The sequence below is a fragment of the Chinchilla lanigera genome, unplaced genomic scaffold (genome assembly GCF_000276665.1).
Source record: "Chinchilla lanigera isolate Chin_1 unplaced genomic scaffold, ChiLan1.0 scaffold00023, whole genome shotgun sequence".
In the NCBI taxonomy this organism is placed as follows: domain Eukaryota; kingdom Metazoa; phylum Chordata; class Mammalia; order Rodentia; family Chinchillidae; genus Chinchilla; species Chinchilla lanigera.
The window spans coordinates 14,026,730-14,045,408 of NW_004955424.1; the positions used below are offsets into that span (position 1 = coordinate 14,026,730).

General features: G+C 33.5%; 1 protein-coding gene across 1 annotated transcript in view; it reads right to left on the bottom strand.

The window, feature by feature from the left end:
• Znf638 (zinc finger protein 638) overlaps positions 1-18,679 on the bottom strand; it is a 130,908-nt gene that overhangs the window by 35,368 nt on the left and 76,861 nt on the right. Inside the window, exons 4-11 of the mRNA XM_005385601.2 lie at positions 18,512-18,550; positions 17,722-18,026; positions 16,087-16,361; positions 13,556-13,702; positions 12,053-12,172; positions 8,426-8,484; positions 7,983-8,035; positions 722-772 (exon numbers count right to left, since the gene is read on the bottom strand). Of these exons, the coding sequence (XP_005385658.2) occupies positions 722-772; positions 7,983-8,035; positions 8,426-8,484; positions 12,053-12,172; positions 13,556-13,702; positions 16,087-16,361; positions 17,722-18,026; positions 18,512-18,550 (1,049 nt within the window). The remainder of the gene's footprint in view (positions 1-721; positions 773-7,982; positions 8,036-8,425; positions 8,485-12,052; positions 12,173-13,555; positions 13,703-16,086; positions 16,362-17,721; positions 18,027-18,511; positions 18,551-18,679) is intronic.

An 18,679-nucleotide genomic window follows, 5' to 3' on the forward strand; every position in this document is an offset into this window, starting at 1 on the left:
TGTTTGGCTGCCATTCCCCCCTTTGCTCTTGTTGCTTTGCTGTCTTCTGCCTCGGAGCCAGCCAAGTATGGACTGAAATCTCCACAAACTGTAAGCTAAATAAACCTTTCCTTCCTTAATTTTAGGCATTGGGTATTTTGTCTCAGCAACAAGAGAAAAGTAACCAAGACAATAGCTGAACAGATGAACATTGAGACCATACTCTTAAGTGAAATAAATTGGACACACATGTGTAAATACTACATTGTTGCTCTGGTGTGAGAAACCAAAAATGTAAATAAGGACCAAATGTATAATAGGTATTGTGAAATAAGATGAAAATGTTCAAATGGGGAGGGGAACAAGTGAGAGGAAAACAGGAAAGGAAAGAAGGGAAAAGTAAAAAAAAATGAGAAAAGAAGGAAAACATGGAAACAAAGCTTTTGTAAATGGGGAGGGGAAAAGGGGTTGAAGGGAGGGTAGGAGAATGGGGGAAAAAGTTGCATCATGTACAGGTATGAAGTCTCTATGATGAATGTGATTATTATGCACATCCAAAATGTACCAATAAAATCTGATTGAAAAATAAAATAAAATAGTTAGCTAATATGCCTAGAATTCTAACCAAAAAACAAATGTGCAGGACTGGGCACACAGTTCAGCGGTAAAGCACTTGCCTAGCCTGTAAGAGACCCTTGATTCAACTCCCAAAACCACAAAAACATAAAAACAAAAAACATACCTGCAGATTTGTTTACTTTGGCTGTGGATATCTTGGCTTGTCCAGCTTTGGCTAAAATAGTAAGAAAAGTATTTCAATAGCACATTACAAGTAGTATTTAGATTTGGGTAAAAGCTAACCTGACAGTACTATAGATACAACACTGTCCAAGGAATTGTTACTTGGGAAATTCTTAACACAAGGACTTGCTGTGTCAAAAGGCACATATTTAAAATTTTAAAATATTATACTGTCCTCCAGAAAGCCTGTGCCATTAATATTTCTTTTAATAGTATATGAGAATGGAGTTTATCCATTTCCACACAAACACATTATTTTATGTCATAAATCTAACTTCAAATCAGAAATTAATCTTTCTGATGTAAAGCGGACATTATTATGATCTGATTTTGTTTCTTTACTTATGACTAAAGCTGTACCAATTTTTTTGGAGACGGTCTCACTGTGTAGTTCAGGCTGGCCTTGAACTCACTTTTATGTAGCCCATGCTGGCCTCTAGCTCATGGCGATTCTTCTGCCTCAGCCTCCTGAGCGCTGGGATTACAGGAGTGCACCATTACCTGGCCAATTCTCACATTTTTAACTATAGTTCTCTGTAATCTGCTCATTGATACTATGTGAATTTCTCTTCTGGGCTGTTGACATTTTTCTTATTTATCAGATCTCATTTACACATTAACAAATTAGTCTACGTCACACAGGGAAGGATATTTAAAATAACTCCGCAAATGTTTAGGCAAAATCATTTTTATATAATCAAATTTCTCTTTGAAAAGGAATTCTTCACAATGAAATTGAATATATATTGTCCATATTTTTAAAATACCTTTACTAGCCCATGTACTAAATTAAATCTTTGATCCATCCATAATTTATTTTGTTAAGTGTTTTACCAAAGTAAAACTGTGGTTATGCAAGTGAATGAATAACAATTTTCCAGCCCCAAATGTAAAATATTAACATTATGGTTTACTGATGTTCCATATATTTTGAGAAACATTTCTGGATTCTCTTCTGTCCTAATGATCTTTTGTCTGTTTATGCAACTATATAAAATATTCTAAAACTTTCTAGCTGTATAATATACATTTGAAGGTTCTAAAGATACTTTTAACATTTTTACTATTGTAAATGGAATATTTTATGAGACTGTATAAGTGGTTTTTTATATACAGTAAAGCAACCAAATTGACTTTAGGAAATAAAATAGGGTAGATAACTATAATTACTTTTAATATCATTTTAATTGATTCTATTACATTTTTCCATCATAGTTATCTTAAAATAATAATGTATCTTTTTAATTTTTATGCCTCTTGTAGTGAAATGACTAGTGGCTAAGTTTTAGAAAAATATTTATGTTGTGTGTGAAGTGAAGGGGAGTATTTTGAAGGAGACTAATAACATGTATTTCACCTTAATAAATTTTTCAAAATTTATATTAACTCACAGAAGCAGTTGATAAGTATTCCTTGTTTAGTTCCCAACCTTCAAAATAATATATCTACTGTTTCATATCTTCTGGCTTTTGACTTGACTATATGTATTTTTATATGTATGTTTGCATATAAGTAAAAGTACATATACATAAATAACCTATCATATTTAAAGAACTGTCCAAGGATATTTTTATTGAATGCTAGAAATGGATACTGACCTTTACTGAATAGCCTTTTTTTAGTTAACTAGGGAAAGGATCATGTTCTTTCACTTTTTAATGTGGTAAATTGAATTAACAGGTTTCCATTTTGCATTAGTACATTATTCACTTAAGATGCTCCCAGGAACTATGTACCAATACTTTACAATTTTACATCAATATTCCTAAGTGAAATTGTTCTATAGTTTTAATTTATTGAGCATTATCAGCACTGTAAAAATTTTTTAACCTTTAATAATTTAGTAATTGTAAATTCACATGGACTTACGAGAAATAAAATGGAGGGATATCATGTAATAGCCTTCACTCCATTTACCTCTAGTACTAATACTTTACATAATTATAGTACAGTATCACAAAAAAATGACATTGATATAATTCACCAATATTCAAATATCACTAGTTTTACATGCAATTATCAACAAGTATTTAGTCCTATGAAGTTATCATACATACAGATTAACTGCACTTACCACCTGTTAGGATACAGAACATTTCCCTCACAAAGATGTGTCCTACAACCCATTCACAGCAACAGCTACCTCCTTTCCTTGCTGTAACTCCTCAGAACCACTAATCTGTTCTCTATCTCTGTAACTTTATTATTTCAACAACGTCATATAAATGAAATAAAAGGGGCTGGGGATTTAGCTCAGTGGCAGAAGCGCCTGCCTGGCAAGCACAAGGTCGTGAGTTCAGTTTCCAGTACCGGAGAAAAACCAAAAAAAAAAAAAAAGAAATAAAAAAAAAAAAAAAAAAAAGAAATAAAACTTCTTTGATATTTTTTCCCACTCAGCATAATTCACCTGTAACACATCTTAGTTGCTGCATGTTCCTCTCTACCACACCCCTTTGTCTGAGTAATACTTCGGGCCAGTACTGGAGAATCTACGACACACGGGTCACAGTGGGCTGTTTGTTACTGCTGAAAGCTCTAGCAGGCTTGCCATTACTGTTCTAGGCTATAGATGTACCACAGTTTACCATTTATCACTTGGAGGCCATTTGGGTTGTTTCAGTAAGAGTTGTAACACTTTTTGACTACTATGAATAAAGTGGCTATAAATATTTGTGTACAGCTTCTGAGTAAACAAAGTCTTCATTTCTCTGGACTACATGCCCAAGAGTACAACTGCTATGCTACATGGTAGGAATATGTTCAGTTTCGTTAAAAAATGGCCATACTCATCCAGACTACAGAATTTTACATTCCTACCAGCAATTGAGTTTTCCCACATACTGAACAGCATTTCATTTTACCAATACATTTTAGACATTTTGCTCAGTTTTTTTGTAATGCTTGTACTTTTCTGGGTTTCTCCCTCCCAACACCCTCCACACTGGACCCGTTACTGAGGACTAAACTCAGGACCTTAGCACTTAACCACATCCCCAGTCCTTTTATTTTTATTTTGTATTATGAGACAGGTCTCACTAAAACCACTAAATTGCCCAGTTGCAACTCTGCTTTTTAGCCTTCTTTTCCTCTGAATGTTACAGAATTGGAATTATGCTTCCTTAAAGATTTGGTGTTGCTCACCTGTGAGAACTGTTTTTGCAGACTGCTTTTATTGGTGAAAAATTGACTTAAATGGGTATTATCTGTGGATAGTGTTAGTCATTTTCTTCAATCTTTTTTTTTGAGACAGGCTGAACTTGAACTTAGTATGGCAGCCCAGGCTGGCCTTGAACACTCAGCCTCAGCCCCTCAAGTGCTGGGATTATAGGCGTGTGCCACCACACCCAACTTGAACATTTTTTCTGAAACAGATTAGCTTTTAACAATAGTATTTACTACTTCTACAATTAGATTTCAAACCAAGTAGTTCTCATCTAGAAACTGAGAAGACAAAAAATAGGCATTTTTTTTTTTACAGGAGGAAGTCATAAAAGCTTAACAACAAACATCATTAAATCAAGAATGACAAACCGGAAGACTTTGTGCACTGGGTGTTTTTCCATGGATTCAATTATAGCATTAATACAGAACAGATCTGGTCTGAATATCCGGTACTCTTCCTCCTGCAAATATTCATTAATCAAACCCTTGCAGTACATTAGACATTAAAGGATTGGAGAAAAAAAAAAAAGTACAAGTGTTCTCTCAACCAGCCGAGTAAGGAAGGTAGACTTATTAACAAACTATTAATATTAAGTTATTTAAAATGTAAGTTATTACTAGAAGACAGCTGGGAGCTTCTAACCACTCAGGAGAGTCAGAGAAGGTATTGTAAACTAATTTTATCTGAAATGCACCCAAAAGATGACTAGTATTTGCCTCACTTCCACCCCTGAAAGAAGTGTGATGGAACAAAGGAGAAAGAATTTGAGAGTTGAAGTAGATTCAAGGAGGAACTAATATGAATTAGTCGCTGACTGGATGAAAGAAGAATGATGTTATTTAAGTTTGAACTGGGTGAGATAGAAGAAAACAGAACACAGGATTAAGGCTTACTCATTACTTTCTACATTGGATGACTGGTGGTGACTATTAAATGACACAAAGAGAATGAAAAGAATATACGTGAGGAATGACAGGTTTACATATACATAAGGGAGATTCACTGTCCTTAAAAACATGCAAAGAAAAAAATTCATTCAAGGAAAGCATGACACGAAAAGATGAACAGACTTTTAGGGAAATTAATAACGAATTTTTTAAAAAGAGTAGCAATCAAAGGAGATTAAGAAATTTTCACAGAGGTAGTTAATATAGGTAAAGCACTTGGGAGTCATACAGTTTTGAGTTTGAATCCAAATTGTTCCACATGACCTTCAGGAAATCATACCAACTCTGAATCTGCTCATTTTAAAAAAAATGAGAAAAACTTATACTTTAAATGACTGAATGTGGGCCGGGGAGATAGCTCAGCCACACAAGCACCTGCCTGGCAAGCGCAAGGTCCTGAGTTTGAGTTCCCCGATAAAAAAAAAAAAAAAAGACTGAATGAGGTAACAAACACAGTGGCCCCTTTAATAGTGTAACTCAAAACAGACCCTCAAATTTTGGATTTCTTTCCTTTTTGTATCTTCCAGAACAGATGATTTTAGTGTACTGCTTTACTTAAAAATCATTATCTTACATTATACTTCACAGTAAACTTTAACTTTATCATTACTGTCTTGCTGTCTACACATTAAATTCTAACTTCCAATCATCCTACATCACCTTTACCCTAGCTCTTTTTCTTTTGAACACAGCATCTTTCATTTTTTAAACATACTGTTAATAATTATTATTTAATGTTTGTCACCTCAAGTTAAAATATAAATTACTTGAGAACAGTGATGCCTATTTTGTTCACTTGTATATGTTAAATCTCTAGAAAGTGCCTCCTATCATGGGCACATTGGAGCCATTCAACAAATGTTTCTGGCCTTGAACCAGCTATGTAACCCCAGGCTGGCCTTGAATTACTGAATCTCCTGCCTCAGCCTCCCCAGTTCTGGGATTACAGGTACTATTCCATCACACCCAGTTTCTTTCTTCTAAATTAGTATTGGGTAAGAGTTCTAAAGTTTTCCTTTATAATCAAATTATGCTTTTGCTTCCTCTCTGTATTTCAGCTTTTTTATTTGTGCTTATAATCAAAACTGTCTAATATTTTCTATCATTCTTCAATATGACACAGCTAACCTCAAAAAGATACTGTGCACCTTTTATCTCTCTTACTTGACTTTTCTTGGTCAACAAAAGGTTCCTTTTTCTACACTTGCAATGGAAAGATGTACTTGAAGCATTTCTCTACTCATTATTTTATTATATTAGAACCATTCCCAAAATTTAGATGTTGAACAAAAAATTTCCCAGACATCTGCATCCGATTTTCAAAACCACATAACTAGATAAATAAAAATATCTCCAGCAGATATTCTTTGAAAGCTGAAATCTGGCTACTGAAATCTAAGTTCATAGTTTTCCCTAGCCCTGACCTGAACCTCCAGTGCCTTAAGTTTTTCAATAATAACTGTTATCAACACTTCTGAGAAAATTCATCCAGCTGAAAACTTTGAAATTTTGTAGTTCTTTAATTTTTACATTTTATCCACTAAAAAAATTCCATATACTAAAATTCTATAAAATGAATCCCAATTATATCTTCTCAATAGTATTTTTCAATCTATCCATTCTATATGGGACTCCTAATCCATTCTATATGGTGATTGTTTATTCTTGGTGGCAATTTTACCCAGGGTCTGCACCAGTTTTTACCAGTTTTACATAAGAATGCAGTATACCTTAGCCAAGCTTAGATAATAATGGAGTAAACAAATCTTAAAGGTCCCCCCATGGGACTTCAAAAATGGGTTCTATAGGGGCTGGGGATTTAGCTCAGCGGCAAAAGCGCCTGCCTGGCAAGCACAAGGTCGTGAGTTCGGTTCCCGGTACCGGAGAAAGACCCAAAAAAAAAAAAAAAAAAAAAAAAAATGGGTTCTATGGATTAGTTTTTTTAAAGGAAAAAACAAAAAGCATACATAGCACAAACCCCAAATTTTATCTGATTCAAAATATCTTCCAAGAATCAATCTTTCATACAATACACTTTGGGAAATGCTATTAGTGGAATGAAAAATACAAAACTCCCCAGTGTGCCATCAATAGAATGATTGTTTAAATGGAATTACCATTTTCATACCATTTCCTTGTATGCATGCAGTAATCCACTGTTTCCATAAATTACCTATTTATATACACATATCTAATTTAAAATCCTAGTCAAAATTATTGTCTTTCACAAGCCATCCATAATACCCCCCTTACTTTTCAATAATGCAATACTCTACGCGTCTAAACATTATTGGGGAAAGGAGGTATTTTATACAATCTAATTTTCCTGTCACTTGATTAGCAGATTTAGTACAACATACTATCTTATTCTCAACAGATATCCAAAACACACTATATATCTGCTAACCAAAACAGCACAGACTGAACAAAATTTAACTTTCTGAATATATCTTGTACTTGTTATATTTTAGATTTCCTGCCTTGTCTTCACTATAAAGGTGTTTATTCTTAGCTTGACGAGGGTATGTTTTGGCAGCAACTTGTCTATTTTTCTAATCCTAAATGGACTGAGAAAAAAAAACCTCAAGTTTATTAAAATTGTACACAAAATTCATTTAGCCAGATTCAAAATAAAAACCTGAGGTATTTTCCTGAGTGTTAAGAAACAACTTTTAGTACATAAACATGGTAACATATATTGTTTATTCTTATTTTGGGCTCTCAGCGAAGCTTCAAAATCACAGGGGACAAAATAAGCCAATTTTACCATACCATTCTTTGTTTAATCTTGTGGGCTTACTGAGAACAGATGGACAAAAGCATTACAAAACTAAACACAGAAAAAATAGCTACTAAATAGAACAACAATAAGCATTTTATGTATATTCTCTCAAGAGTCCTTGTACAGTATTTATTCCAGAGATTCTGTAATTACATAATATTAACTACTTGCTTAATACAATTAAAAAATGCAACTTGAATCCCTCTCATTAAAGCATAATGTGTCTTCTTAGCACCATCTTGTAAGAAGTTTCTTTTAAACTTATAAACAAAATATACTTATTTTGAAGGCATACTGAAAGATGACTTACCAGTAGAAGTTGAAGTAACAGTTTCAACAGTTTTTGAAGTATCTGTATCTTTTCTGTTTAAAAGAAGAAAAAGCTGGCATGAACTTAGAAATTGTAGGCTCCATAAAAATTCTACATATGCAGTGTTTCAACTATAACTATGGTGATAAAAAATGTAGTTTGTTTGTTTTTTTCTTGCTTTTATTTTTATTTTACAGTACTGGGACTAAACCTAGAGCCTTATACTGAGTTACACTTTCAGCCACTCCTTAATGTTCATTTGTTTACTTTTGAGATAGGGTCTCACTGAGTTGCTGGATTGGCCTCAAACTTGTGACCATCCTGCCTTAGCCTCCCCATGTAGCTGGGATTGCAACCATACTTCCCTCCCAATGCAGTTAAATTTAAATTTCTCAATTCATATGCACATTGATTCTCACATAAGAAATCATAGAATCACTTACTTTAAAGCAGCTGTAGATGATTTCTTTGAATCTAAAGTCTTCTTCTTCAGTTCTTTGTTCTATGAAGGAAAAATTTTAAATGAAGTTTCAGCTTTCTCCCAATCGTAAAAAAATTAGAAAATGAAGCATAAAGAATTAACAAAATAAACATTTAAAATCTCCCTAAAATGTATATAACTACAGGTAAAGATACGTCCTTCAATTTGTAATTTTTTTTTTTGTTTGTTTGTTTGTTTGTTTTGTTTTCCGGTACTGGGAATCGAACTCACGACCCTTGCACTTGCCAGGCAGGTGTTGTGCCGCTGAGCTAAATCCCCAGCCCCTCAATTTGTAATTATATAGAATAATTTTATATCCTACCTTTTACCACTCATATACCTTTTCTATCATTAGCTTTCAAAAACATAATTTCTTGCAGCACTGTGACATTTCAGATTGCTATCATCCTGACCAATCTATCAGGGTAGATTGCTTTGATCACTACAATAGTGTCAGAAGGTCTTTTTACTTCTGTTTTTGCCTTTTATCTACTCACATTCTACTGACAACATAAAATCAGGTGAAACCTTCCTTTTCTACACAGAAAACCTTCATCACACTACAGAAAAGGCCAGCACATCAGTCTTCCGCTTCTCTATGTGGTGTACATTCCAGCTCTCCAGTAGATGAATGGAATTATAGATATTAAGCACCATATGTAATACCATTTTTTGTACACCTACAAACCTATGACATTTTATAAATTAAGCACAATGACATTAATAAAACAGAAAAGTTTTAACAATAATATTAATGAATATGGTTTCTCAAAATATGTTACTGCATTTTTACTTTTTCACATAAAGCACTTTATAGCTTCTGGCATGTATGAAGTGCCAGCTTCATTACTTTTGTTCTCTGGGGCTATAATTAAGTAAAGTAAGTGTCACTTGAACATAAGCTCTGTGATACATTAAGAGTCACTGTGAAAACACAGATCACTACTAAGTGACTAATGGGCAGGTTAACATACACAGCATAGATTTGTGAACAAAGAGATACTTAAGATGGAGAAGGGCTCCTGAAAATTTTTGTAATACCACTCAAAGACATACAACTTGGAACTTAAAAATTGTTTGTGTCTGAAATTTTCCGTTTAGTATCTCTGGACCACAAAAATCTGAAACTGCAGAAAGTAAAACCAAAAATGAGGAGGAGCGACATTGGCTGAAAGAATGTACAACTTATGTTTCACCTGCCACCCTTAAAGCCACCAAATATCTGGCTATAGTTCTCAACCTGCAGCTCCAAACATCCTTCATACTCCTCAAATAAGCTATACAGGTATGGAACTCAGTATTTTAGAGCTGCTCTTCCTTCGGTCTGAAATGCTGTCAACCTAAGACATGGCTGATCCCTCACCTCATTCAGGCATTTGGTCAAATATCACCTGTTTATTCACTGAGCTGTTCCCCAACTACCTTATGAAGTTACATGGCTACTGGATGCCCAATAAGAGCACTTCTATTCCCTTTTCACTGTATTTTTCAACAGTGCACTTGTTGCCAATGTACATGATCCGTACTTTTAACTGCTTTGTGATCTTTTCTCTCTACCTATTTAAATGCAATCTGTGAAACTAGGAACTTTACTTAGTATTCTATCCCAGTACCCAAAATCATGCTGGACAATTAGTGAACATTCAGTAAATATTTGTTAAGTTGATTTGAATTTCGTAATTGTCCTCATGTAGTTTTTTATTTTCTATTCTTTTGGCACATTCTTGCCATTTTTTTGGTACTATATATGAGATTTTATACCAAGTATTTCCTTCACCTCAATGATTTAGAAGGTATTTAACCACTTATTTTTATTGTAATGATTACTTTCAATTAAGAAAAATTAAACAACTAGTTTCCTCTGTGTAAGTTAAAATAATTAGCCCTCATCCCCTTGGCTACATTTCAGTTTTGCTCTCTTTTGCAGGGGGAGGACAGGTTCTGGGAATCAAACTCAGGACATCATGCTTACCAGACAGGCACTGTGCCACTGAGCTACACACCCCCCAGACCCCATTCCAATTTCTGGTGATCTATTTTAGACTAAAAATATTCTTTCTTGCTGGGTATGGTGGCACGTGCCTGTCATTCTAATATGTGACAGGCTGAGGCAGGGGGATTACTGTGAGTTCAAGGCCAGCCTGCACTAAACAGCAAGACTCTCACAAAAATCCTCTCTTGGTAATTCTAATTAATATGTTTTGTAATTTATGCTACTTTGTAAATATATTATTTGAAATTACGGTATTAAAAATGGATTCAATGCTCATTGCCAAACATTGTGTATCATTTACTTCTCCATTTTTAAGGTTCTTCACTTTACATTAATGATTCAGAAAAGACATGTAAGTGAAATAACTTTCTGGGCAAAAACACATCTGAAAACACTGCCTTAACATTTGTATTTCATTGAAACTGATGTACTGAATTACAGTGAGTCAGAATCTTTTTCCAACACAACCATGACAACATATTGCTTGGCTACCTAACACAGGAATATTTCTTTGCATAGTCACAGTTTCTGCCTGGCTCACTACAAATTGTTTTTCTACAACTATAATACATAAAATCTTTTATCAGTATTTATGTGATATCCTCTCAAGAGACTGGGTCTCTTATATGTATCTAACATGCCTTTCATCAGTTTCAGCTCAGCCTTCTCTAGTAAGAGTGTAGGGTTTATGTAAAACCACGTCTGTCTTGTTCACCATAGCATCTTTTGCAAATACTACAATGCCAGACACATAACAGATGCTTAAGAAATTATTTTTGAATTAAAAAAATGCTTATCTAAATTCTGATCACATTTTTCATTTTATCTCCTTATTAAACTAACTAGACTTTCCATAATCCTCAAATGTTCACGCCCTGCAAATTATTAAGATCACCTACAAAAAACATGGGAAATTTTAACTAACTCTATAGGTATTATCTATAAACATTTAAATTAAAACAAAGAAATGGTAAAGACTGAGCTCATAAATGTTGACACTTCTAAGGAAACAAAAGGCCCAAAAGTATGTACTCTGTATGATTTTGTTCTATATAAAGCTCAAAACAAGCAAAACTCAATTATGGCTTTAGAAATCAAGTTAGGGATTACTGTGGCAGAAGGATAGGTTTAAGGATCAGAGAGAAGCAGGTAAGGGACATCTTGGATATTGTCAATATGGTAGTTCCACAGATGTTTGCTAGTTTTATGTTATACATGTTAAGTATATTCTACCAAGAGATGGGGGGGTATTTTAAAAAGAATTAGAATGTGTAATAAGCATATTCCAACTTCACACAACGAATAATTATATACTACAAACATGTACTTATAAAAAATTTTAAACTATATAAATTAAGATCAATAAACTATCCAAACAAAAGTGTATTTTCCTGGTGATGTCACTTACTACTACTGGCGGTACTATATACATGAATGTGTGCATATATAAAGAAGTTACTAATTTCAGTGTGTTTGAACTTATCCACATATGGTCTGTTGAACTAACATTTATGTCATATGCATTTTTCTGCAGGTATGCTATACCTGTAAAACAGTTAGAATAACAACAATATCTAGGATCTAAATCCGTTTTACCTGTACTTTTTTCTTTCCTGGAACAGATACTTTCACACTTTTTCCTTTTATCAGAAGAGGTACTGTATCAACATTCTTGATAACTGCGGTAACTGCTTTTAATTCCATTTCCAAGTAAGCCTAAAATAAAATTTATTCTTTGAAGCAAAAATTTACCTTTTACAGCCCCAACATTTTACAATGGACTTAACACACCTTCTTAAGGAACATAAAACTATGAAATTACCTGAAAATTTGGTTGCTTCTGCCTCTTTTCATTTTAATAAAGTATAATTCAATCTTAAAGATGTTTCACATATATTTTAAATCTTACAGAATTTAACTTTTTACACTTTTTTTGAGGTATTAAATGTGGACTTTGTGATGCTTTGACCTTGTAAACTTTCTATATAATTACAAAGAGAGAAAAGGACACAGTAGTTCATGGCTGGTTCATGGAACGGCAGGATGTAGGAAAGCAGGGCTAACTGAACAATAGTAGAGAAGCTAGGATCTGTTCTAGCTTGTTGTAAATCTAACCCTTTTAAAGCTTCTTACAATAAAGATGACAATACCACCAAGTTCCTTGATTAACTCACAACTTTATGTTCGGCTTAATATAGGGCTGCTCATCATTTTAACTTTGAGAGACTGAGGCAATAAGATCATAAGTTCAAACACAGCCTGGGCAACTTAGCAAGACCCTGTCTCAAAATTTCAAAATTAAAACTGCTCACCATTTTAACTTTGAGAGACTGAGGCAATAAGATCATAAGTTCAAACACAGCCTGGGCAACTTAGCAAGACCCTGTCCAAAAATTTCAAAATTAAAACATGGGGAGGGGACTTGAGGATGCAGCTCAATGTTAAACCCCTGAGTTCATTCCCTAATATCATAGAAACAAGAAAAACTTTATCATGTGAGCAACAGGAACACGGCCCACATGCAACAATACTTATCTTACATACAAGGGAAATCAGTTCCTTTGGTGTAAACTTACTGTTGTATGATATGTGTATCCTGTACGACACTTCTCCTTTAATTTGAAGGTATCTAGTATTTTGTCCCAAAGAAGACAAATAACTTATACATAGGCTTTCTTCACTTATAAAGGTAGCCCCAACAGTTATAGGTGATAATACAAACTCTTTGCAACCCAGCAGAGAGAGGAAACCCACAAATATTTCTAGCAGAAGCTTTTATGGTGATTCTTACAGTCTATTTTGGGGCATGTCATCATCACCATTTATTTCTGTAAACAGTTTTTGGAACACAGCTGTTTGCTCATTTACATATGCCTATAGCTGCTTTTACACCAGACAGATTTGAAAATCTTTATTCTCTTCCTTTTACAAAAACATTTACCAATCCCTTAAGACCTTGTTTATTATCACATCCAAACATTACTTAACTCTCAATGAATAGTTATACATCTAGTACAAGCAGCTAAGAGACCTAACAGTTTACAAAATCATTAAAGCAACAACTTTGCACAAATTTTTAGAATGGACTCAATGACTTACCTCCTTTCTATATGGAACAATCAGGACATCTGTAACTTTTCCAAATGGCTGAAATACTTTTCTAATATCTTCTTCAGTACAGCCATCCTCTGGTAATTCAGATACAAGAAGAACTGAGCCATAACGTAGAGAATGCTCTTTCCGAAGCTAGTATTATAGGGAAAGAAAATTAAAAATGAACCAAACCAGCTACAAAGTATAATAATAAAAATTCCCTATATAATTTCTATTATTTTTTCCCTTAATAGATCTTTTCAAAATGCTTAACACAATTCACCATCAAAATTTTTAAAAATTTTTAAAGTGCTCAAGATAAATATGATTCAAATTTCAAACTTACAGCTTTGTTCATCCTGTGCTGTAATAACTGAAAACAATGACACTCCTTTTTCTTGTTTTTATGAACGAGGTGAACATTCATCTTCCACCATGTCCTCTATCATGATTTTCTGCCTCAGAGCAAGTTGACCATATGTAGAACCCTCTACAATCCTGAACCAAAATGAACTTCTCCTTTAATTTGAAGGTATCTAGTATTTTGTCCCAAAGAAGACAAATAACTTATACATAGGCTTTCTTCACTTATAAAGGTAGCCCCAACAGTTATAGGTGATAATACAAACTCTTAGCAACCCAGCAGAGAGAGGAAACCCACAAATATTTCTAGCAGAAGCTTTTATGGTGATTCTTACAGTCTATTTTGGGGCATGTCATCATCACTGCATACATAACCATGTAAGAGAGGGAGAGAAAGAATAGTCTTACAGGTGAGGCATAGACAAAGCCGATGTTTTGCTTTTGGATATCCTTCTAAATACTTCATGGATTTTGGTCATGTGTGTGAGAAACATCTACAAATTAAGTTTTAGTGATATGGCTCAGTATTACTTAGAAAGATCTTTGGGAGGAACAACAAAGTCGATCTGGAAGCAAAGGGTTAATGCATTTCAAACCAAACTAATTAATAACCCTCTGCAGAAGAAAGAAGTAATAAAGAGTCATTTACTAAAATACACACAGTAACTTGGAAGGTATCTCAAGTTACTGGGGAAAATTCAACAGATATTTCAAACACTTCAAAATACAAGCAATCTTTGAAATACAACATTTCTTCAAAATTTCTTTAAAATTAAGTGGAAAAAAAAAATCACATTCACTATGGCAACTTAAAAGCAAAATGGTCTTTCATAATTATATTTTGTATTTGTACATCTTTAAAATCAACTTAAAATGAATCTTGACCATAAACTAATCATTAAAGTATAAAAAAATCCAAAAATATAAAAGGATATGGGTATACTGAAAATATTCATATATAATGTATATAATCTGAATAAACTATAATAACAAATTTACCACTTATGTAACAAATTAAATTGGAAAAAGAAGTTTCACTATTATCACCTACAAGTCTTGGTTTACACTTTTTTTTTTTTTGGTGGTTTTTTCCTAGTACCAAGAATCGAACTCACGCCGCTGAGCTAAATCCCCAGCCCAATCTAGAAGCCTTGAAACAAAATTAAAACGAATCTTAGTCTGTACTCCCAGCTACTCAGGAGACCGGAGAAAGATCACAAGTTTGAAGCCAGCCTGGGCAACTTAGCAAGACCCTATGGCAAATAAAAAGGGCTGGGGACATAGTTCAATGATAAAGCACAATTGAATTCAACTCTCAGAACTGCCCCCTACAAAATCCAGACCCCCCAAAAAATCCTTACACATGCTCATCAGACTAATTCAAACTTTTTCTCTCTTCAAAATACTGCCTATACTCAACATTTCTTCCCAATGCTCTTCAAAATTCTGTAATTACAGTGAATATTACAAATTTATTTTTTCAAATATAACGTCTTTGAGGAAAGGAATAGTAGCTGAAAGTCTTGAATGTAGTTAGATGAGTTTGAAGACAATTTACACCTAAGTACTTAAAGACCTTTTTTTTTCTTAAAGACTTTTTAAATATTACAATACACTAAACATTTGATAGTCAGGCCTGGTAGAGAGTTATCTTGATGGCAGTCTTAGAATGAGCTGGAATAAGTTAACAGTAATCTAATAAAATACACAGTATTATAACTAACGTATTAGTCAAAATATACCAATAAAGAAAAAAGAAAAAAAACTATATTACTACAAGAGAATGACTTCTAAATTGTATCTCAGAAAGCATTAAAACAATTACCAATTCTCAGTAGAGACCCACATTTTCATTTACTAACAGATTATAAAATTTCATTAATGCTAGAGACTACATTAACTTCCTCAGCAAAAGTTCACCACAATGAGCTGCTTGAGAAGCTAGCCAAAAACTTTACCAATCAGAGTAATACCTCTGGCATGCCTAAACCCTTAAGATTTTGAATTATTGATTATTTTCATAATAGAGACCCATAAAAAATTCCTCATCAAAATAATTTAACAAGTCAAGCTCAAATTTATCAGAATTGTAGAATAAGAAAATTTAGACAACTTTGTTTTCAATAAATCGTAAGAAATACATGCACACTTGCACTAATAAAAGTATTACTGACCTTACGCTGGAGAGAAACAGCTTTATCAGACACCTGTTTACTTTCTAATAAACTGTCATCTTCAAGATTCTTCAATTTACGAGTAGAATGTACTCCTAAATTTGCATCACTCTTTGTAGAGGGTGTAGATTTAACTGACTGCTTTGTTCCACTGACAACTTTAGGCTTTTGTGCTGGTAAATGTCCTTTATCAACTGCTTCAAGATGCTTCTGTTTATTAGATTCTGCCCCATGTCCAGATCGTTGTACTACATCTTCTAATGCTTTTTTTCTATCTAGTAAAAACAATATAAGTACAACTTCAACTGAAAAGAACTTAAGAGAACTATCTAGCGACATTATGAAAATAATTAGTATTTACGACACAGTTATTCTCAGGCCCAACAGGAAACATATACATACACAAAAAGATTCTTATTCATTAACTATTCCTCAAAAGGTTTTTACATTCAATTCCTTTACTTCATGATCTCCCATTAGATTAGCAGTCCTCAATTTTTTTGGTTGCAGAACCTCCTTACACTCTGAGGACCTGAAAGAGTTTGTGTTACATTTGAAATTTACTATATTAAAAGTTAAAATGGAATTTTAAAACTATTAATTCATTTAATAAAATCCCATGTTAAATAACTTTTTTTTTTTAGAGGCAGGGTCTCCCTATGCAGTTTGGGCTGGTCCTGAACTCACTATGTAGCCCAAGCTGGCTTTGAACTCACAGTAATCCGCTTGCCTCAGCCTACCAGGTGCTGGGATTACAGGTGTGCACCACCATGCCCAGCTAAATAAATGTTTTTAACAAAAAATAGTTTAAATTCCCAAAACAAAATTAGTGAGATTACTAGCACCATCATACATTTTTCCAAACACCTTAATGCTGGGCTTAAAAAGATACTAAATTTCTCATATCTGATTCCACATTCAACATACTGGATACACTGTTAGGATTAAAAGTATAAAGAAAATCCAGCCTCACATAAAAATGTAGCCAGAAAATAAAAGACCTCAAAGAACTCTGAAAAGATCCTGTGGAGCCCCAGGGGGTCCTAGACCACACTGAGAATAGCTGCTTTATATATTTACAAATATTGCCACTTATAGTCAATTTTTTACAATACAATAAAAGATTTGTTCTAAGTACTTCATAAGCACCAATAAAGTCTCTTTCCTTGTACAACTTAAATATACACGAACTACTTCTGGAAGTCATTAAATCAGTAGTAAAAGACAAGTGAAAAATATGAATCATTTTTTAAAATTTTAAATATACTAATGAAGTTTATAATTAATTGTTAGGGTCAACTATGTTTTTTATATCCTTGGTTTTTAAACTTGATGTTAGTGGACAAATAACACTCTCTCATACTTGTGCCAGAGTTCCTAAAATAGCAGACTTTGAGATACAGGTTGGACTTCATATAACAATTTTATTTATTTATTTTTTTGGTACCTGGAATGTAACTCCGCACCTTGGCATGCTAGGCAGGCGTTTATGCCGCTGAGCTATATCCCCGGCATGTAACAATTTTAAAATTTAAAAAAAAAAAACAGAACATTTCATTCTTAAAATCCAAACAAAAGCAACTAAGGCAACTTAATTTAAATAAGCAGAATATTAATTCATGGCTATCAGTGTACCTGATGATCTTACTGATCTCCGTGATATCCTCTCAGGGCTAACTGATCGATAGCATCTTGAACTACTTCTAAATGGAGTTCTAATTCGATATGGTGAACGGGATCTGGATCTGGACCTTGATCTGAATCTAGAAATGAAACGATGACAAATTCTTGGACTTCGACTTCTTGGCCTGTATGTGTAACGTATTGGGCTTCGTGATCGATGGAACCTGTGACTTGAACTGGATCGCCTAGAATGCCTAGGACTGGGAGAATGAGAACGTCTTCTTGGAGTTTCATTTTCTTTCCTATTGCTCTCATTTCTACAAAATAGGAAAAAAGAAGCAGGACTCAGCAATTTAATGTAAATTTGATTATAGTAATTGACAGAAGTATCTTCTTAAAAACCAATACCAAACTCAGTAACAAGAACAACAAAACATACTTGTTATGGTGTAAATCAAATTTATAGGTGTGGAAGAAACAATCAGAACACATGGTCAGCCCTCCCAATTGCTTGAACACCTACCTCACTAGTTTACAGAAGAGTACTGTCATTAATTTCTCAGGCTTGTCCTTGTACCAATTATATTTTATAAGTATTAAGTTATATATAAAATTTAGGAGATGCTTCATATCTAAACAGGAATAAGTGAAGATTCATAGAGGTATTTGAATTTGCCCAATATTCAAAACTAAAAATGGTGAAAGCAAGACACAATTCAAAATAACTTTTTAAAAAAATTAACTGTTTACACTTAAAAAAAAAAAATCAAGGTTTCATAATAATACTATTAAAAAAAATTACCTTCTTGATGGGAGGATCTCTGGATTCCAATCAGGATATCTATTTTAAAGATAAACAATATTAATAAATAATTAAAATAAAACTGTAAGGCTTGATTAATATTTACCTATACTGTATCAGGACTACTCAAAACCTGAGTTTACACAGTGATTTAACAATACAGTGAAA